Source organism: Corticium candelabrum, chromosome 4 (assembly GCF_963422355.1).
Source record: "Corticium candelabrum chromosome 4, ooCorCand1.1, whole genome shotgun sequence".
In the NCBI taxonomy this organism is placed as follows: Eukaryota; Metazoa; Porifera; class Homoscleromorpha; order Homosclerophorida; family Plakinidae; genus Corticium; species Corticium candelabrum.
This window is the reverse complement of record NC_085088.1, coordinates 5872727-5894674: the sequence shown is the minus strand read 5'-3', so window position 1 is coordinate 5894674 and position 21948 is coordinate 5872727. Positions and strand designations below refer to the sequence as shown.

Sequence of the window (21948 nt, the reverse complement as noted above, 5' to 3'; positions counted from 1 at the left end):
TTGGCATGCTTAGGCTGGACAACCTTACACACGCAATCAACGAATTAATAACACACAAAACGTAGATGTAAATGAACTATTTGAGTAGAAACGTTTTCTTTGAGTGCCATAATTATTGTTCATAATTTTTATAAAATAAGACTTACAATTTTCTTGTTAGTAAATTGTCATTAGAATCAAGTCCCATCTCTAAGAAGTTTGACATACTGTCTATTCCACATAAAGTCAGACTTAGAATTGAGTAGTGCGCAGAGTTGTTTGATAAGCATTGAGAGAGGTACATAATGTCATAATGACACCATTGAGAGGGACACATGTGACAAAATTGCTTTTTAAGAACAGATCGTGTCTTCTTCAAAATCCAATAAACCATAATATAGTTGCCATACAAGGAATTATGTAGCCTCGAACTTCCAGACCAGAGAGCTCTCTGGTCTGGAAATTCAAGGCTAGGAATTATGATGAGTTGAAGTCAAAGAATAACAATAGCAATTCATTATGTTTAGGATTGCACATTGTGTACAGAGGCAATGTATCTTCATAACGTAATGTGAAGTTCACAATTTACTCCTCATAACAGAAAGATACTTGAAAGTAATAATTGCATTTGCCAAGCAACTGCCAATGTGGCATGCACCTCTAGTTGGACAGATTGAATGAAAAAGAAGAAGGGCTGTTTTTGTTATACAGTGCAACAGGAAAGCACAACCTGCAATATCCCTACATCCACCTGTTTGCTTGCACACGTAAGAAAAGAAGCACATCTTGTTGAGCTTTGTGTTAGCGATGGAGTACCTCCAGAACTGGTTTTAAAACACTTAGCCATGCAGTTTCAAATACAATGTATGTATTATGTAGAAATCAGGTTTAGAATATTTAGTATATGTTTCTGCAGCTGCATCCTCTAAGTGATCAAAACACAAAGTTTTAGCAACAGTAACTACTCGATCACAAAACCTGATTGACAAATCTATATTATCTACCGGTAATATTTAATTAATTACATTTGCTTCAATTTAAATTTGATAGCCACTGATAAGACAATTACTGATTTAAATTTTTAGCCTATTAAAGAAAAAATTTAGTTGGTAACTTGAAGTTGACCCTTGCATCCCCTTCAGTCAAAAACACCCTCAACAGAAATGAATAGAGCTTTCAACTATTATGAGACAAGTGACAAATGCAATCTGCCGGATTAAGGTCATCTATCTCTCTTAATTCCTTTCTAGTTTAGCCACACATCACCCAACCGTTTGCAATTACTTGTGTATTGTACACACTAATTATTGGGAATATTGTCATTGATCCACTTGTCTCCTCAGTCTTGACAAAATCTTGGACCATTCACCACCTTCCAATTTTGTCTATTGCATGATAATTGAATTCATTCGGTTACTAAAACCTAGGTTTAAGCAAATAATCTTCAGCAATTTATCTGTACCAGATGACCCTATAATTTGCTTACTGTATTACATTTATTAATAAATAAACAATTTACGTAGAAGACTGTCAAGTAATATAGGACTGTTGCCGATACAAAGGAATTTGATTAACAATAAGAAAATTCAATAAAAACTAAGATTGCAACAACTGCACTAATAGTAGTCAACTGACAGAGAAATTACTGACGATATACAAACTTAGTATACCCTTGATTGTATTTAGATACCACTGTTATTTAGTAAATATTACTATCGTGCAGGGTACAGTGTAGGTCCGCTTTTGATCTAAAGTCGCCTGTTCCGTCTTGCACTCCTTCACATCTTTGTGATGCAGAGGTGGATCTAGACAAAGTAGTGGTGGACTGCTGTGATCATCAGACCATGCAGGACCAGACAAAAACGTCTTCATCCTTGCACACTGGAGCCAGCTGGAATAGATATTGTACTGACGACAGTTTTGCTTTTGACTGTAGCAAAGTTGTACGTTAATCGAAGTACCGAGATCTTCCATGTGTGTGTGTGTGTGTGTGTGTGTGTGTGTGTGTGTGTGTGTGTGTGTGTGTGTGTGTGTGTGTGTGTGTGTGTGTGTGTGTGTGTGTGTGTGTGTACAACTAGATCTTCTTACACTTCAAATATAGGTAGTCAAATTTCTTCATGCAGACGTCATTTTAATGAAGTTAATTTATTTGAAGCTCCAACCAGTTACTGAAAGTACAAAAATACAAACTTTCATGACTATATATTTATCCAATCACTTAATTAACGCTACAATAATTCATTTATAGATAAATTTTACTCAGTAAATTGCCCAATCACAAGACAAGATTCACGTATGGGTTGCAACAAAATCAATGCAACAAAACTAACAATATCAATGCTAGTTGAATTTGAACCTTTCACAGGTTCATTATAAACCATCAGTAAAAACTTCTACAGACATTCTGTGCATGCTTAACCCTACAAGATAAGCTCATAAACCAGATAAAAAATTACCCCATCCATACAATGCAGCCATGAGTAAAACTAATGAAGTTCAACATATGTAGTTCACTCACTTAACCACCCGTTACATCCAGTCGATTAACAGAATCATTCTAGCAATGAACTCATCACCACCATACCAACAAAAGTCATTAGAACAGTCATCAACTAAATACTGGAAACGGATGGAGAGCTCGAAGATGGTTTCTGTGTCAAGCAGCCAATAGTTTTCTGGTAATTATCACATCCAGCACAATTCTCGTTACACATACATAGCTCACATACAGTCACGCCAGCCATTGTCGATGGTGCATACAGCACAGACTCTTTCTCGAGATCTGACAATAGCATTTACATAGCAACATATTAGAGACTTGCAAACATAGGACAAACCAGGTTCATAGTAACTGTAGACAACAGCAGGGACTGGTTTCACATTTCCAACATCATACTGACGATTGGCTGTGACTACTACACATTTCTTGCTGTTATACACAAGCTGAAGAATGTACACACTGTCAATATTGACGGCACAATTATCGTATTTGCTCAATGATTAACCTGGTTGAGATAAATGTCCACCTGATCTCCACTGACATCATACCTCTTCACATCTGAATCGGATTTCAAGTACTAAACATCACATAGTAAAATTCGTATGGATCTTAAGTTAAAAAATAAACTTAGAATTTTTAGACATTAATAAAAATACTCGCACAAACTGTTGAACAGAGCTAAGTCATGAATATAAACAAACATTCTGTTAAAAGAACTTATGCAGCTGTATCAGTCAGTTTCAAAATTGCAATGGAAGATGAGTCCTATGTCTTGGACAAGAATTATATCCGCATGTCATTTTGCTGTGCCACTAATTCAAATTTAGAAGCTGACAAAGCAAGACAGCTTAACGCTTCAGTTGTCCCAGTCATTATAACTACATTACAGTTATAACTCTACGGTTTACGTCAACATGAATATAATGAATTAATTGAACTAGACATACTGTCTTCATTGCATCATGATCAACTCCAAACCCAGATGGGAGGACAGACGACACAACAACCATGCCAGAGTCCTTACTCTTTTTATATCTAAATACACACTCAGAGTAAGAATATATATCATGAAATGCTAAAATGCATAAGTAATTACGTTGAACAAAGTGTTATATCAATACTGCCACTGGTATTCTTCTCCAACACATCAACTACCAGCTGGTAAGGCGGTTCTGAGCTACCATGTGCAGGAACATTGTACGCCACAGTTGCCTGAAAGTTCAAATAATGCTAATTGATAACAACATGCTACACACCAATCAGTCATTTTTACATAAACATTGTTTTTTACATCCACCATATCCATGCATGCACATACTATATAGTAGTTTGTGTAGCCAACTCCTTGCTTGTATGATGTCATGCAGAGTCAAAAAAGAGAAGCTAGCCATGTGGGGAAGTATGCACATACGATTCGAACTGATTTTAGCAAAAAATTACACAATTCATCCCATAAGGCTATCTATGCTGTTTAGGTACAAGAATATAATTCACCGACACATTCAAATCAAATGCTATATCTACCAGATCCTTTCTTGCTGCCATGCCTGCTTGGTTCCACATGATACGACAACGCTACTTCAACCTTCATAAATCAACTCCCTGCAATCAGTATTTAGAACCAACCACCACTATGCACAAAGTCATTTATGTATCTACCAATGCATAATAAGAACCTACACCCTATTAGACATGCATCAGTTCGGTGAAAACTTGTGTGAACATCTGACAGATTTACACTCTCTTTCCTTCAATTTCTTCATCATTCATATATATTAGTGATGCAAAACAGAGTATTATACACAACATAACACATGCTTAACTCATTAGTACCTGCAGAAGAGCAGTTCCAGACCCGTTCACAGTCAAGTTAAGATTGCCACCAACAGGAACCTAGAGCATGCAACAACAACTAATGATTGACTTCACCTAAATTAGCAACACAAAAGACAACCTCTGCATGTTGAAGAACTAGTGCATTGTCAGAGTCAACACTAAATAAATGTGAGAAATCCAAATCAACATCCGAAGTAAGATGAATGTTAAGATATCCAGATCCACTGTGCACAGCAGTAGCAAAATTAGCGAGAGCTTGAAGAGCAACACACGTGTCCTATAATGTACGACACATCAACATACACTTTACAGACAAATTGACAATGGAAACTTTACCTGAGTTGACGACCATCCTCCAAGTGAATTCCTCTGTTTACTCAACCATTTAGCAGCTGGCACCCCACCAGCGATGTCACCGGTCTGCATGATGGCCAAAAGACCGTAGCCAGTCATCTCAATTTCAGCCGACGGTGCGTGGTAAGGATAATAAAAGAAATCATCATTGCTACTCTTCCTACTTGAGCCATCGGTCTCCTTCCAATACATTACTCCACCTTCATAAAATTAAACACGCGAATACAAACTTCAGTAAAAAGGTAAAAACTACTGCCGAACACAGTCACTCTCTTACCATCTACAGTCGCAATAGACTTCAGCTTGGTGATAGCTTGAGATGTCATTGAGCTTTTAGAAAGTGCAAGAGCATATGCCATAATACAGATAGTATAATGTCTACTCGTCGATGTCAACTTTTCTTGTAGGTAGCTTTGAGCTTTTGTGATAGCGGCATCGACTGCTAGTGCTGCCTACATATTACCACCACCTTAAGACTTTATTATGCTATGTATGTTTTTGACAAAATTTATTGTCAAACTGATAAACCTACTTTGATATTGGCTGCATTTTCGGCTTCAATAAGCGAGATGAGCACAAACGCTGTGTTGGCAGTTTCCCCATCAAGATCTCCCTAAGAAAAATCTACTTAATAACTCTAACAACTGAATTGTACAAAGCATAGCAAGCCTTTGCTGCGTCTGCATCTTAAGATTATCGCGTTTTCGTAATTCTATCGTGCTGACTTACTTTTCTGTATGTGTCGATGTGTTCTTCAATAGGGAGAAAGATGCCACTCGGAGACTGTTGCTCTGCTATCCATTCTGTTGAGAGTGTCACTTGTTGTGAATCGATAGTTACAAAGTCAGAAGCCAGAGCATACAATTTTACAACAAATGCTGTCAACCTACATCACAAATGCAAATATCGTGTGATAAATTTGACAGAAACTGTAGCATGACAAATGTCATCAACTGTGATACATTGTGACCTACATCAATATTTCAGTACTACACACACACACACACACACACACACACACACACACACACACACACACACACACACACACACACACACACACACACACACACACACAACTATTATCACATGCATGCATGAGCATCTAAGTGTGGTAACATACCAAAGGCTACCACTGGTATCCTTTCCACCCCAGGTACTGTATGAGCCATCATCATGTCTGTAGTTTAACTGACGTTGGTATCCTAAAACGAAGCATAAACACTGAGTTAGCACATTACTGACACATCTAACCGCTTTGAATTAACTTAGACCTGTTGTCATATATTTGTTCGTTTTTGACTTCAGGTCAAATGTCAACTGTTTTGTTGCATCCAAGTACTGACGAACAAATATGTTTGGTGCCGTACTGGCAGCATTCTGTTCTCCACATCCATATGGCATGCGCACCAACTGCTCTAGATTGTTTAATGTCGAGCCCATCAAATCACCTAATCATTGCAATACGTACCCCATGATCAACAGTTCCACACAAAATATTTATAAAATATATTTATACAAATTTGTTTATTTTACAAATGTTTTTTATGAAAATAATATATTTACAAAAACCTTTACAAAATAAATTCAAAATATTTCAAGATATCATACCAATAACTGAAACAGTAGCTCGGCCTGAGTCTTTGATGACATCCGACGGCAGAGTTAGAGACAACGACTGCTTATAACTTTGATCTATAGTACATGAGATAGCAATATATATAATACATCATGCATTTCATATGCGAAGTAGTTCATCTATGTTTATCCTACGTACTAGACTGATCCATTTGTATGAAGACATTTTCAGTGTAATCAACTGCTCGGCCTTCAGGCTACATCACAGCATTAACATCAATCTACTTATTATTTGACTAATAGAGTCGACTTACGACAACAAGCAACTGGCGCTCCACGGCATCAGCGGCAACACTCGATCTTGCTTTTACTTTGATCACAATTTGACCCACCGTTCTTGGGGTAACTGCAAACACAACTGTCATCCCACTGTTAGCAGTGACCGAAATAGTTCTTGAGAGTCTAAGCGGTTCGGGAGGGTTGATTAGTTCTGCTTCATTTGTCAAAATATTGTATGACACAGGAAGAAGATCTCTGTTGTCTTCCAGTTCCACAAGCACCTGAGAGGAGAACAAACTGACATTGAAATAACAGCAAACGAGTAGACAAAATCTCTCACATTATTAATATCAACATCCAGATAGTTGAACACAGTCACTTTAAGACCCAGCTGCTCTCCACGTCTGACGGAGTACGGAAGATTGAGAGAAACAAAAAATGGCTGAAACGCTTTCAACTGTAAAGAGAAATATTTTGCAAGACATATTTACAAATATTTAAAAAAACTGATTGTTAGATTTACTTCATGTAAATGTATACCCTATAAATCATTTAGTACCTTAGCTCTAGTCGCAGGGACACCCAATCCTGATTTGCTGTTGACTGCAAAACCACTTGCGACCCACGACGTAATTGTGTCTGGAACTTTGCTCATAAACGTAGTCATGCCATTAGCTCTGCCAGCATTACAGCACAAGATAATGTTACACGAGGTCATAATATAACAAGTTGATTGTATTTACCCAGTTACAGCATCAGACCACAACCATGTTTCAGGAAAAAAAGTTCTCGTTCTCTCGGGTTCTAAAAGTTCGAATTCATCTGTAGCTGAAAGACTGCAGGATAGTGGACTCGAAATGAAACTAATCTCACTATACTCAACAGAAGCTGAACCTATATAAACAAAATAAATACCACTGTTGATAAAACAAAGAATATTAATTGATACTGTCAAATAACATAGAGTCTCTTGCGGTATAACTAAAATATCGACTATGTCGCTGTTCCCTGTACAGAGTAGTATCTGTCAATACCACAATGCCTGCTTTCTACACGTAATACATTGCCATTGAATAATTAGCTAGATCACAAGAATCAAAACCGTAAAATAAATAAAACATACCTCGAATATGCTATATGCATCTTGACCACCCGATGACCACGACCACCATATAGAATGTTTTTTCTGAAGAAACACCCGCATATGACTTTTATCCCAATCTGGAGTTGAACTGTCATATGATTGAAGCTCATTGACAACCTACACACACATAACAGTTACCAAACAACAACTAGCATGCACAGCAATCACTTCTCTAATATTCTCAAATGTTTTGCACCCATCTTACGTGTGCTTGTGTGATATCATTGGTGTCTGCTAGTAATGCAACACTATAGTCAACTGCAGCAACAGCCACGAATGAATCAGGTGCCGCTTTGACAGTAACTGTCACATCGTCGCCAGGCTTTTTCTCAGTTACATCAAATGAAACATTCACCTGAATAAACAAATTCCAACTTAGAACAATTCAATGCTTGAATGTCTCTCTGCAACATGACAAACCGAGTTCTCAAAGCCGATGGTGACAGAAACCGAAAGACTGTCTGCAACCACTTCACCATCAGTCGTGATCACGTAAGCCACAATCTGAGCCGACGGAGCCATGGCATGGGTAACACGAACCTCAAGACTAGTGCTAGTAGCAGAGCTGTTCAACTGCCTACAGTCGTGCACAATCAAACTGCCACGAGCCATTACCTACATAACAAACATAACAAACATACCCTCAATCAAACACTGTACAACAAAACCTTACAATAATTCTGTTGTTATATGTCCAAAGTCAAATTGATAGTTGCTGTGTAAGTTAGACACAGCTTTGCTAATTGTCAAAGTCTACAAAAGCAATGTCTTTCTTGCAATAGCTAGACTTCAGAATTTCCAGGCTATGTGTGCTCCATGTACCAAATGATTCCAGATATCAAATATATTATCAATATAAGCAACGACACAATGCAAATCACTCTAAGCGTCCAACAGAACAAAGTTCTCTAACAAATCCTGTCCTATGCTATTTGTGTTATGAACAGAAGCTGAAAAAGATGCTACAATTTCCTGTGTTCTAAACAAGCTATGCAGTTAGCCCAAACAAAGCCTTAATTTCTACTACAAGTAGTGGAATATAGAAGAGCAACTACATTTCAAGACTTCATCATGTTTCAGATCTTTCTCTTCAACTCCAGCCTCTCCAGCTGATTCAGGATTTGAGATGGCATGTATAACGTGACTAGGCTGTAATGACTTCCTCACTAAAACGATGAAAAAGGCAGGGTGTCCTTCCAAAATCAGGATGGCACAAGTCACCGGGATGTTTGAAGTTTTCTGTTCTACAACAATGTTCAATTCTTGGGCCCTTGTTGTCAGAGTGGAGATAATAAAAAGTACATTGCGTAAAGCATATACTATGGATTGGAATACCAGCATAGGCGTAGGAACCACGAGTCTCACAGGGACCATGGTCACCCAATCAGCAGCCTATGGTCACTAATATCTATATCTATATCTATCTATCTATCTATATATATATATATATATATATATATATATATATATATATATATATATATATATATATATACTAAATCCATGCCCCGTCCTTTGTCTGGGCAAGATACTGATGAAAGACGCAGTGTGGACATGTCACGTGCAATCTTCTTTGTGAGGTCCTGAATGTGCTAAATGAATTCAAATCTTGTCGTTCTGCTTTTTGATAGAAATCGACACACACACCCCTGTAACGCTTGGTACAGAAAACGTGTATGTTGAATTTGGTGCAAATGCAATCAGAATTTGGAGAGAAACAAAAGAGTAAGTTCTGTCAGCAGTAAAAAGAGCTTTGCAAAGGACGACGACATGTACAGTCTACAAAGGACTGGTGTGGACGAGTGTTCGAATAAACTAGAAAGTGAAACGTCTGCGTCATCGAGAAATTTTACGCAAGGGTTGATCCCTCAAGAGGGAACCCGGTGCATATTTTTTAATTTTTTACGCAAACCTTCCCATTCGCGTATCAAGTGTGCATGCTAATTTTGGTTGCAAACGCACAAACAACGTGACCGCTTATCACGAACACACACACACACACACACAAAAATTTGAGCTTTATATATACTAGACATATAAAGGTCATCGTGACAACATGCTACAAGTGGAAGCAAACGAGGAGATCCAATAGGTGACACTGCAAACTACACTTGCACGCAAACATCTTGGGTACACGAGCCCAAACTTGCTGCGCATAATTTGGGGTTTGGCACCCCAACCTGGATGACATTCCTACGCCACTGAACAGTTTTCCATATCCTCAGAAATCAAAACTTTTCTCTTGTGGGAAGGTTTTGGATGTGCATGGTGATCATTTCTTAGGTTGCGGAAATGGCAACATGAGAATTAGATGCCACAACGCACTAACTGAAGTTCTTCTTCACACATTGTTAAGTTAAACAACAATGCAAATTGTTGAATGGAACAAAGATGGAATGAACATTCAACCAAGTAGGCTGGGATAGTCTCGCGTAGCCAGACCCTTCCCACCTACATCCTGCCAGACGAGAATGATCTGGCTACGCGAGACTAAGACTGGGAGACCTTTACCATCTGGATTTTGAGCAAGGACGCCCCACTTATTTTGACATTACTGTAAGAAACTCCTTCCAACCTTATTTAGTCGTAAGAGCTTCAAATCAGCCAGGCCTTGCAGCTGAAGCAGGAAAGGAGACAAAAGACAATTTACACCAAGCATCTAACAGCAAAAGGAGGAATACTCCACCCTATTGTGGAAAACTTTCGGTCTTTGATAGTCTCACAGCCTTAACGTTTTGAAATCAATTACACGGAGATCAGGATTGCATAATAACCAGGCCATTTGCCAAGCCACGTCATATCTCCATCAACAGTTGTCCATCTAACTTTGGCTATATAATTCTAAGATAGCTTTAGAGAGACTGGCTTTGGATTGTAGTGACAATATTATGTTTGGGTTTTGTTGAGATAGTTGTGTTGGGACTGGTGTTGGAAAAAGAATAGTAGAATATATTGACATTTAACAGATAACAAACCTGGTAGTAGAGTTTTGAAAATTCAAAAGTTGATTTGACTCCATAATTCAAAGACGTGCCAATCTAAACAGCAAGTTCCATGTTAATCTCCAAAAATCACTAAACAATACTAACTATACTTGAGCACTCGAGGTACTCGTTGACAGTTGGATAAAGCTATTGCTAGGAGATTTGCTTATGCTAGGGTGACTGTATGTGGTCTCTATATTTCCTGTCCTTGGATCCTTGCACTTAGCCTGGCAAAAAAGCACAACTCAACAAATGATGAATTACCTCAATATTTTGAAACACATACATTCAGCGACAGCCACATAGCACATGTTGGTACATCGTATATCAACAAAGCAATTCCTCCTACAACTTGAACAACAAATGGAGTCGACTCATTATGGGTACTAGCAGTAATGGTGACATTAGTTCCTTCTACAGGTTTATTATCCAGTGTTGTAACAAGTACCTACAAACAGACAATTATATATGTAAAACAGTAGAAATAAATACAAATTTACCCTGGCAACAAATGACAAGCCTGGCTTAAACGTTTTAGGAGTTGATCCATGAAACTCCATCTTGATGGAATGACTGTAGAAAGAAGTCAAACCTTGACCACTCAAAGTTGTTCCTGCATACATATAATCAACACAAAATTATTATTGTTAATGTCATCATCACCCTCTAGGTAGGGTAAGTGGGGTTTATACCCTGAACTGGGCACCCGCCAACACAGCACGTAAGTCCCAAAGAGGTACATGTTTCCATGTAATCCCTAGGGCACTAGAAACTGGCTTATCAATCATTGATTGAATGCGCTATGAGGATTTGCCAGCTCTGACATAGCCTCGGTTCCAGACGCTTTCCTGTACTACTGCACATGACAGGTATATGAGGTTAAAAATAGAAGGAGCAAGCGAGAAAGCGTCTGGGCGCACTTCTACTGCAGACGAGTTCAGGGGCAGGAAAGCTATTAATCATAAAACGCTCCGAACCAATAGAAACTTCCCACTCGCTCTGAGTGGTGGTTTTGATTGATCTACAACAAGAAGAATACCACTTAGTTTACGATTACAATTCTAGACATGCTACTTAACATTGTTAGGTACACAGTTAGGCTAGTATTACAACAGCTGCAACGTTTCTTGCAATGGAGGTCTTTCCAAGTGAATTAGAAATCAAAGCTACGCCTGTAGTACATAGACTGATCCTTGTACATCCATCTCAGATGATTGAATAGCGGAAGCAGTAGCTATTTGTTGCCCTCAATTTGTGATCGAAGCTGTGAAGTCGTTGTAGCACCTCTGCATACATGATATGTCACCTGGCCCGAAGAGACAACGATCTCGCATGTTTTCCAACTGGCTGTCAAGCCTATGACATTCCATACAATGGTAAGTGTGTGCAACACTCTTTGGGTCTTTGGTAAAGCAGACTGCTCTTTCCATCCAAGCCATTGCTTTCTCACATGAGAGACCAGGCAGCAAGCTTGACAGAACACGGTGTAACAGCTGCAATGATAAGCGCTAGCTTGTTTGAAGATGAACATATTCAACATGGTGATGTCAGCGTTGTGTTTGGCAGTCCATTGGAGAAACACCCTCCAACAGAGTCGACTCCGCAATCACGTCGTTGCTATTGTTGCAGACTAAGTTCACTGCGTCGTTCAGTGGTTAGCCTGTTTTGCTGAGTGTTTCGATGTTATTCAAATGGCACTGACTGATGAGTTACCTACATCATATTATGATTGCATTGTGCAACCTAATGCAGTTAGACTAATGGTATAATTTAGATCTAATAGCTTTCCCGCCCTTAAACTTGTTTGTATTAGCAGTGCGCCCAGACGGTTTCCAAACTCGTTCCTCCTACTTTTGACCCCATATACCTGTCACGTGCAGTAGCACGCACAAAAAAGCGTCTGGAACCGAGGCTAGCTCTGACAGCACACCCAGTAGATATCAATGACTACCAGGAAAGCACGGATTCTCATTGCCAACAATCCCCATGCCAGATCACAGAAACTCCTCATCGACGGAAACAAGTCTACTTTCACAGACATAGCCAAATGGACAGTGAATAAGAAACAAAAGACTTGTTTCACTATATTGCTGTCGCCACCTGGGATTAAACCCAGGCCATGTGTCATTATGCCCCTCCATGATGGCGAAGTGGGGTCTTCACCTCTCACCCCAATTGGGCGCCCACCAACCCGGCAGGTGAGCCTAGCAGGATACATGTTTCTGTGTAGTCCACACGGCGATCAGTGATTAGCCAATTCGATATAAATAGCAGGCATTACAGTGACCACAAACATCGGAACAGCATGCCCAATAGATATCAATGACCACCAGGAAAGCACTGAACGTCATCGTCAATGGACCGTTCGCCAGATCACAGAAAATCCCCAACAACTGAAACGAGACATAGTCTCATGGGTAATGCTAGAGAAACATGAGAAAGCAAGACAGACAACTTTCATAATTTACTGTCGTCACTGGGGTTGAAACCCCATTGACGACAGTAAATTATTAGTCGTGCTCAACCAGATCAGTCTGGTTTGTAAAGTCTATTACAAGTACCAGAAGCAAACCCTGCTTCAGAAGTACTTAGACCATCACGGCTGTCTAGAAAGAAGACATGACTTTACGAAGGATCCGAGTACATCCCAGAAGCACTGTTTTCTGTAAGTGCTGCACGTTGTGATGACCTGGAACAATGTCCAGCCACCGTGCAATACCTGCGTGCACTGTGCCCAAAGCTCCCAAGACCACCGGAGCCACAAGTGTTCGACAATGCCACATGCGGCTTATCTCCACTCGCAAGTTGCTTTACTTCGCCAAGTTCTCAGCATGTTTCTTGCCAATGTTGTCATCAGCAGAACAGCTGATATCAATAAGAAGACAAGTGTTTGTCTTCTTATTTCTGAGACAGATGTCTGGACGATTGACTTTGATCTTCCCGGCAGTGGGGATGGTGGTATCCCACATCGTAGTAATGTCATCCGTCTCCACAAGCTTATCAAGATAATGCCGATACCATCTGCTCTCCAATGAAAACCCAAAATGGCAACAAACATCCCAGTGAATGATGGAGGCCACCTGATTGTGTCGATCAGTCTAGTCTATAGGTGCCAAAGCACTACAGCCTGCCACAATGTGGTCAACTGTTTCCAGGCCTACACTGCACATGTGGCAAGTAGGACTGACATCACGATTTAGAATCTTGCGCTCATAGTACCGAGTCTGAAAAGCTTGGTCTTGAGCAGCAACAACCAGTCCCTCAGTTGCAGCAGAAAGATTCGCTGCCTTTAGCCATCCATAGGTCTCTTTCATGTCCACAGGCGGTTGCTCATTGAGAGGGCGATACTGCTCGTGCATAGGCTTCCCGCTCCAGGATCGCACACAAAGAGAACTGCAACACGTACGGTAATGTCTCGCATCTGTTTCAGGCGCTTGCTCAAACCCACCTTCAAACAAGATGGATACATTCCTGCGTAAGCTCTACGACTTGACGTCTGAAGCAAGACTCCTCCGCAGCTGTGCAGAAAAAGCGACAAGCCATGTGCTTGATCAAGAGTGAATTCGAAGATTTTTGGAGTCACACTCTCGTATCATCTGTATGAAAGGATCAGAACTGTCAGCAAGGTAACAGTTCAGCCTCACAATACAAGATTGATACGTCGACTCAATCTGTTGTAACTCCCTACCCCATCACTGTAAAAAGCGTACAGTTGATCAGCGTCTGCAGAAGGATGGTGGACACCGTGACTAGAGAGGATCTTTCTGGTTTGTCGATCGAGCTGCTGCAGGTCCGTGCACTACCAATGAATGACGCCAAAACTGTAAGTGAGAACCGGTAGTGCAAACCCATTGTTGGCTAGAATCATTTTCCGACCATACAACTCAGTCCACAGAACCACCTAATCTGCGGATGTACTACTTGTAGACTTGACCCGGTTCCAGACAGTTGATGGTGTCTGTTTTTCCTACCGTCACTCCAGAGTTGTGTCCAGATAGCCTGCCGTTGACAAAGTGTGCAACAGCACATTTGTCCAGTATGTGTCGCTATGCCCCTCCATAATGGGCAAGTGAGGTATTTTCATGCTCAACCAGATCAGTCTGGTTTGTAATTATGTGTCACGCTCAACCAGATCAGTCTGGTTTGTAAAGTCTATTACAAGTACCGTAAGCAAACTCTGCTTCAGAAGTACTTAGACTATCACGGCTGTCTAGAAAGAAGACATGACTTTACGAAGGATCCGAGTACATCCCAGAAGCACTGTTTTCTGTAAGTGCTGCACGTTGTGATGACCTGGAATAATGTCCAGCCACCGTGAAATACCTGCGTGCACTGTGCCCAAAGCTCCCAAGACCACCGGAACCACCAGTGTTCGACAATGCCACATGCGGCTTATCTCCACTCGCACGTCGCTGTACTTCGCCAACTTCTCAGCATGTTTCCTGCCAATGTTGCCATCAGCAGGACAGCTGATATCAATAAGAAGACAAGTGTTTATCTTCCTATTTCTGAGACAGATGTCTGGACGATTGGCTTTGATCTTCCTGGCAGTGGGGATGGTGGTATCCCACATCATAGTAATGTCATCTGTCTCCACAAGCCTATCAGGATGATGCCAGTACCATCTGCTCTCCACTGGAACCCCAAAATGGCGACAAACATCCCAGTGAATGATGGAGGCCACCTGATTATGTCGATCAGTGTAGTCCGTCGGTGCCAAAGAACTACAGCCTGCCACAATGTGGTTGACTGTTTCCAGGGCTACACTGCACATGCGGAAAGTAGGACTGAAATCACGATGTAGAATCTTGTGCTCATAGTACCGAGTACAAAGAGCTTGGTCTTGAGCTGCAACAACCAGTCCCTTAGTTGCAGCAGAAAGATTCGCTGCCGTTAGCCATCCGCAGGTCTCTTTCATGTCCACAGGCGGTTGCTCAGTGAGACGGCAATACTGCCCTTGCATAGGCTTCCCACTCCAGGACCGCACACAAAGAGAATTGCAACACACACGATAATGTCTCGCATCTGTTTCAGGCGCTTGCTCGAAGCCACCTTCAACCAAGATGGATGAATTCCTGTGCAAGTTCTGCAACTTGCCGTCCGAAGCAAGACTCCACTGCAGCTGTGCAGTAAAGCAACAAAGCCATGCGCTTGATTGAGCGTAAAGATTTTCCAGAGTCACACTCCCGTATCATCTGCATAAAAGGATCAGAACTGTCAGCAAGGTAACCGTTCAGCCTCACAATACAAGAATTGATACGATGACTCAATCTGTTGTAACCCCCTACCCCCATCACTGCAAGGAGCGTACAGTCGATCAACGTCTGCAGCAGGATGGTGGACACCGTGCATAGAGGAGCTTTCTGGTTCGTCAATCGAGCTGCTGCAGGTCCGTGCACCCCAATGAATGACGCCAAAACCGTAAGTGAGAACCGGTAGTGCAAAGCCATTGATGGCTAGAATCTTGTTCTGACCATACAACTCAGTCCGGAGAACCACCTTCACTCTGTGGAAGTACTTGCAACGGAGTCTCTCCCGCATCATGCTGTGCTGAATACCGTTACTCTCATCCACACCTAAGTACTTATAGACTTGACCCGGTTCCAGACAGTTGTTGGTGTCCGTTTTTCCTCCCGTCAATCCAGAGTTGTGTCCAGATAGCCTGCCGTTGACAAAGTGTGCAACAGCACACTTGTCCAGACCAAACTTCATCTGGATGTCATCAGAGAAGGTACAAACCGTGTGCAACAACCCATCCAACTGATCAGAGTTTCTGCCATACAACTTCAGATCATCCATGTAAAGTAGATGACTGATGAGCTGACGTTTAGAGGTCTCACCATGCCCAGTGGTCATCCGGTAGCCGTAACCGGTTCTGTTCAGCTCCTTGCTCAGAGGATTGAGAGCCATACAGAAGAGAAGTGGAGAAAGTGAGTCACCTTGGAAAATACCCCTTCTGATCTGCATAAGCCTTGTCTTGATGGTATTGTTTCCGCAAGAAAGCACGATCGATGCCCTCCAACTCTTCATCACACATGACAGGAACCTGCACAAGACTGGACTGATCTTATGCAGCTGAAGGCATTGGAGCAACCAACTGTGTGGCACGCTGTCATAGGGTTTTCTGGTAGTCCACCCAAGCCATGCTCAAGCTCTTGTGCCTGGTCTTACAGTCTTCGGTAAGCATCTTGTTGATCAACAGCTAATCCTTTGCACCGAAAGATCCCTATCGACAACTCTTCTTCTCCGGAGACATGAGGTTTCTCTGAACCAAATGCCCTGCAATCCTCTGCCTGATGGCTGAGGTGAGGGTCTTATAGAAGACAGACAGACACGTGGTAGACCGGTAATTTTTGGCCTGGTCAGTCTTGCCATTCTTAGAAATCACAGTGGTTGTTCCTTGAGACAACCAGTCGGGTACAGAGTCTGGATTCTAAACCAGCAGGTTGTAGTTACGAGTCAGATCAGTGTGAAGACATGTGATACACTTGACCCAGAAACCATAAACCTTGTCTGGACCAGGAGACTTCCAGTTCCCTATACTTTTGAGACACGATGTGACCTCATTGTCTGAGATAGGTAACCACTGCTGCTCATCTTTCCGGTGCGTCTCGCCATCGGTTTGACATCTCAGCCAGAAGGAAGACTCATTGTGATGTACCTCAGTTTCTAGGATACCACCCCAATACTGCTCAATCTCAGATTCAGATGGTGGGGAAGTAACCTGGATAGTCTGCTTACGCAACTCTCTGTAAAACCGTCCAGCATCTCGTTGAAACAAACCGTTCTGGCGACGTCTCTTACCATTCTTCTCCAGCCTCCTGGTCCGCTCAACCTTGGACTTAAGTTCTTTATTATTATTATTATGTCTTGCTCAACCAGATCAGTCTGGTTTGTAAAGTCTATTACAAGTACCAGAAGCAAACCCTGCTTCAGAAGTACTTAGACCATCACGGCTGTCTAGAAAGAAGACATGACTTTACGAAGGATCCGAGCACATCCCAGAAGCACTGTTTTCTGTAAGTGCTGCACGTTGTGATGACCTGGAACAATGTCCAGCCACCGTGAAATACCTGCGTGCACTGTGCCCAAAGCTCCCAAGACCACCGGAACCACCAGTGTTCGACAATGCCACATGCGGCTTATCTCCACTCACAAGTCACTGTATTTCGCCAACTTCTCAGCATGTTTCCTGCCAATGTTGCCATCAGCAGGACAGCTGATATCAATAAGAAGACAACTGTTTGTCTTCCTATTTCTGAGACAGATGTCTGGACGATTGGCTTTGATCTTCTTGGCAGTGGGGATAGTGGTATACCACATCATAGTAATGTCATCCGTCTCCACAAGCTTATCAGGAAGATACCAGTACCATCTGCTCTCCACTGGAATCCCAAAATGACGACAAACATCCCAGTGAATGATGGAGGCCACCTGATTGTGTCAATCAGTGTAGTCTATCGATGCGAAAGCACTACAGCCTGCCACAATGTGGTCGACTGTGTCCAGGGCTACACTGCACACGTGGCAAGTAGGACTGACATCACGATGTAGAATCTTGTGCTCATAGTACCGAGTCCAAAGAGCTTGGTCTTGAGCAGCAACAACCAGTCCCTCAGTTGCAGCAGGAAGATTTGCTGCCTTTAGCCATCCGTAGGTCTCTTTCATGTCCACAGGCGGTTGCTCAGTGAGATGGCAATATTGCCCGTGCATAGGCTTCCCGCTCCAGGACCGCACACGAAGAGAACTGCTTATTATTATTATTATTATTATTATTATTATTATTATTATTATGTATCGTTACGCCCCTCCATGACGGGCAAGTGGGGTCTTTACCCCATCTGGGTGCCCACCAACCAGGCAGGTGAGCCCAGTAGGGTACATGTTCTGTGTAGTCCACACGGCAATCAATGACTAGCCAATTCGACATAGATTGCAGGCATTACAGTAGTCGCGAACTCGATACAGCACGCCTAATGAATATTGATAACCACCAGGTAAGGGCTAAACAGCATCATTAACTGACCGTTAGCCAGAGCACAGAAACTCCCAACGACTGAAACGAGTCACAGTCTCATGGACAAAGCTAGAGAAACATGAGAAAGAAGAACAGACAAGTTTCATAATTTACTGTCGTCACTGGGTTTCAACCTCCAAACCATGGAGTGGTAGACATTGCCGCTAACCATGCACTAAGCCACGGCAATGACTATTATTATTACTACTAGTAATTGAAGCTGTGTTTACATCGTCGTTTCTACAGCTATGAGCCTTCAAAGTCCTGAACACAACGTAGGCTAGGAGAAGTAATTGTCACAAAGAATTACGAATATACACGCTATTTTCTTTCTAGACATGCTACTTGTAATATGTATTTAAATTCCTACATAGCAACTGTCGTTTCGCATGACCGCAAAGTCCGTAAATAGTCTGTGGTTGTAAGTAGAGTCATCATATATGGGACATGAAATCTCTCCTTACATAATGTTAGATTCCCGTATAAATATCGGTAAAACAAGAAAGCGATCAATTTTGGGTCAGCAGTTGCAGACAGGTAAGTTCTGTTGTTTATTTCCGACAGGTCCTAGTAATCACAAACATGAATTACACTGTTCCGGTGAGAAACTCTCTCATGGAAGTTTCGCACCTACAGTTGGCTGTTCGTTCATTGTTATTGGTTGCCACGTACGACATAAAGAAATTAATGTTTCATGATTGGGCCACACAAAGGAAGCATGGCACATTCCTGCAGCGTGACAGAAATAGCCAGGCAGCCAGCCAGCCACATAGTCCCCAGACCGGAAGTCGATTCAGCCCTATACGTTTAGAGTACACTACTCGCCAAGTCTCGTGACTTTTACAAAGTCCCTTTTCTTATAGGCTCATAGCTGAATTATTATCATGGTTGTCGTCGTCTCGTCATCATCATTATCAAATGAACTGTCAAGATGTATCTCCAGTCAGATTGCAATCACCTGTCAATTCCTCTGTTACAGATGCATTGATAGCCAACTGTCCCCAACTTGGTAGATTATCTTCATCGTCCTCTCTAGAATAATCTAGAAAATGATCTTCACGCAGACTTCAAATCTTGCTACTGTCCAGCATAAAAGCTTTCGTTCCATTAATCTAAATACAACCACATATTAACTTCATAACTAACTTAAACTCCATATATTTTATAAATTATCATACTTTAATGTTTGACATTCGCAATGTTTTAGGTCTACACACAATTCTGCTGACAACAAATTTCCACAACATAAAGTGTTTGTAGAATGACTTACGGGTTGCTATAATAATAATCATAATATCGTGCTTTTAGGTAAAATGTCAGCTCCAATGTCCCTTTCACTGGTTGACCATATGTGTATCTGAGGGCAAAAGCAAACAATTCATCTCTCATGTCATACATGTCCCAGTCAATATACATACTCGGCAGTTACTGTTCCCTCTACACTTGTATCACTAGAAACGAGAAATGATGGTGGTTTGACAGTCACCTCAAACTTGGGCAAAACTGCATAAACAATTTGATAATTAACATATATTACCAGTATTAGTATTAACTGCTGTAGCGTAGCCAGCTATATACCGTATTTGTCAACTCGAAATGTTTGTTTGCCCTTTAAACACTAAGTAGAAAATCATGTCACTACAATCACGTTGCAATGTACAACCTAAGGCTATAGTTATAGATTACTTCTCCACTGACTGATATTGCCCACATTCCAAGTGGTGGCTCAATTGACAATGGCAAGTCTCTAGAAGCAACACCTGCAAAACACAGTGTCAACAATCTTGCACACTAACAGTACAATTGGTATCAACTAGTGTATACCACTGTCTAGGCGGACATCTTTCCACTTAGCCATGAGGTTGTAATTAGGATCCTACTCAACGTGTAAGATTTATATTGTCTGAAATATTAAAAGCAAATAGCCCAGACTCACTGTAATAGACACTTCGACTGTTCCAGTGTATGGCAGCAGCGTCGGCTTGTAAGCAATAAATCGCATCAGCACTGCATCAATTCATACAATTTTAAAGATCTGACAAAATGTGTTACAATTAACTCAACAAGTCTATACCTGTTTGTCCAGGTTTATACATGCCTTTGTCTGTCTGTATAAACACAGACACGCATTTCTGGTCAACAATAAGAGTAGTTTCATCCATAAATGTCAATCCACCACTGCCAGTCACACGTAGTGAGTATGGTCCATCCTCACGAGGAAGTTGATTAGGCATCTGTCAATTGCAAAAACTATATTATATACACTGAGTCCATAGGAAAGCAGCAAGACAGATAATACTATCTGCTCTGTCACCTCTAAGACCAACAACACTAATAAATTGATTATACAGCAATCAGTACTGAACATAGCTTTGCAAACATATATATGGCACAAGTGGCAACGCCAAACTAGTAGAGAGCCATGTACTAAAGTGTAATCCTGTGCCCGACTCAAACCGGAAGTAAGTATCCTTGTAACTCCGTCCACTCGTTCAATTGGGCTCTTCCAACCTCTTCCAGAAGAGGCTCCGTGTGCACGCCTCCCTTCCAACTTCTAAAGTTCTGCCTCTGCTGCTTGTTGGAGAGCACGTCCCTCTTCCAACCTCCTGCGCTGTACAGAGGTTGGAAGAGGGGCGTGTCTTTCAGACTCAGCTCAATCGAACGCGCCCCTAGTTTCAGCTTTCTACGCGTAGCATAGACGGCGACTTTCTAGGCATTACAGCCTACTAGACTAGTTGTCAGGCAATCTAGCAATCAACTGCTAGACATTCAGACGAACCTGTAACTCAATGAAGCCAGACGCACCTATACAAATAAAGAAAAACCTCTGACATACGGTCGGAAATAAACACAAGCGGCTGGCTTGTCGATACCCGGTGAGATGGTCTCGCTTGCTGTCGCTTGATTACATGTGCTGTTGGCCATGGCAATCACGTCAGTCTGCACCCGCACGTCGGAGCTGGCATGGAGTATTGTAGCACTGATACGAACAGTAAGACCGGGACGTACAGTCTTCGGAGCGACGACAATGTATGAACTGCAAAACATGCATGATGTAGAGGAAACACTACCTGAAGGTCGCAACTTGGTCGACTTACTTGCTGGCGACGGCAGAACTAGCGAACGTCAAACAGAGAATAGGTAGCAGCTGGAGATTCATTGCAACGCATTCAATCAACTTCGATTGACGTATTTCAAGAAAAAGGCAAATTATTTACGTAAACAGTAACGAAGTGGCTACGGGTACGGGCCCGTACTCCCAACTAGCTCCGGTTAC

At 41.6% G+C, this 21948-nt stretch overlaps 2 protein-coding genes across 5 annotated transcripts; both read right to left on the bottom strand.

Moving 5' to 3' along the window:
- Window positions 1–2275: 2275 nt before the first annotated feature.
- On the bottom strand, window positions 2276–19730 carry LOC134178745 (C3 and PZP-like alpha-2-macroglobulin domain-containing protein 8). Of its 4 annotated transcripts, XM_062645631.1 has the most exons (28): window positions 19630–19719; window positions 11155–11267; window positions 10941–11102; window positions 10765–10881; window positions 10646–10708; window positions 8091–8285; window positions 7876–8025; window positions 7650–7787; window positions 7476–7575; window positions 7270–7420; window positions 7086–7203; window positions 6867–6983; window positions 6562–6807; window positions 6447–6504; window positions 6281–6364; window positions 5944–6120; window positions 5793–5874; window positions 5399–5555; window positions 5202–5282; window positions 4947–5121; window positions 4652–4869; window positions 4434–4592; window positions 4313–4372; window positions 3576–3691; window positions 3427–3514; window positions 2985–3056; window positions 2817–2922; window positions 2276–2761 (listed from the first exon to the last, which is right to left on the bottom strand). In XM_062645631.1, exons 2-28 carry the CDS (start codon window positions 11212–11214, stop codon window positions 2592–2594), a joined length of 3420 nt encoding a protein of 1139 aa, XP_062501615.1. In that variant the 5' UTR covers window positions 11215–11267; window positions 19630–19719; the 3' UTR covers window positions 2276–2591. The 4 variants fall into 4 exon arrangements, 3 of the variants coding, with proteins under 3 accessions (XP_062501615.1, XP_062501617.1, XP_062501616.1); XR_009969695.1 differs by lacking the exons at window positions 2276–2761; window positions 2817–2922; window positions 2985–3056 and having other exon boundaries at window positions 3482–3514; window positions 3576–4236; window positions 19630–19730; XM_062645633.1 differs by lacking the exons at window positions 2276–2761; window positions 2817–2922; window positions 2985–3056; window positions 3427–3514 and adding an exon at window positions 4160–4236 and having other exon boundaries at window positions 3573–4081; window positions 19630–19730.
- LOC134178746 (CD109 antigen-like) lies at window positions 19697–21939 on the bottom strand. Its single transcript, XM_062645635.1, has 12 exons — window positions 21770–21939; window positions 21545–21708; window positions 21451–21476; window positions 20746–20905; window positions 20608–20678; window positions 20496–20547; window positions 20358–20431; window positions 20250–20289; window positions 20090–20174; window positions 19942–20028; window positions 19850–19880; window positions 19697–19783 (listed from the first exon to the last, which is right to left on the bottom strand). Exons 1-12 carry the CDS (start codon window positions 21829–21831, stop codon window positions 19739–19741), a joined length of 897 nt encoding a protein of 298 aa, XP_062501619.1. The 5' UTR covers window positions 21832–21939; the 3' UTR covers window positions 19697–19738.
- Between the last annotated feature and the right edge of the window lie 9 nt (window positions 21940–21948).

Coding starts and splice junctions, on each gene's coding strand:
- LOC134178745 (XM_062645631.1), bottom strand. CDS start 11,214: ATGGAGTTTCATGGATCAACTCCTAAAACGTTTAAGCCAGGCTTGTCA. Junction 8,026..8,090: donor CCATCGGCTTTGAGAACTCG/GTTTGTCATGTT, acceptor TTGTTTATTCAG/GTGAATGTTTCATTTGATGT. Junction 6,365..6,446: donor CATACAAATGGATCAGTCTA/GTACGTAGGATA, acceptor CATGTACTATAG/ATCAAAGTTATAAGCAGTCG.
- LOC134178746 (XM_062645635.1), bottom strand. CDS start 21,831: ATGAATCTCCAGCTGCTACCTATTCTCTGTTTGACGTTCGCTAGTTCT. Junction 21,709..21,769: donor AGTTCTGCCGTCGCCAGCAA/GTAAGTCGACCA, acceptor CATGTTTTGCAG/TTCATACATTGTCGTCGCTC. Junction 19,881..19,941: donor GATTATTATTATAGCAACCC/GTAAGTCATTCT, acceptor AATTGTGTGTAG/ACCTAAAACATTGCGAATGT.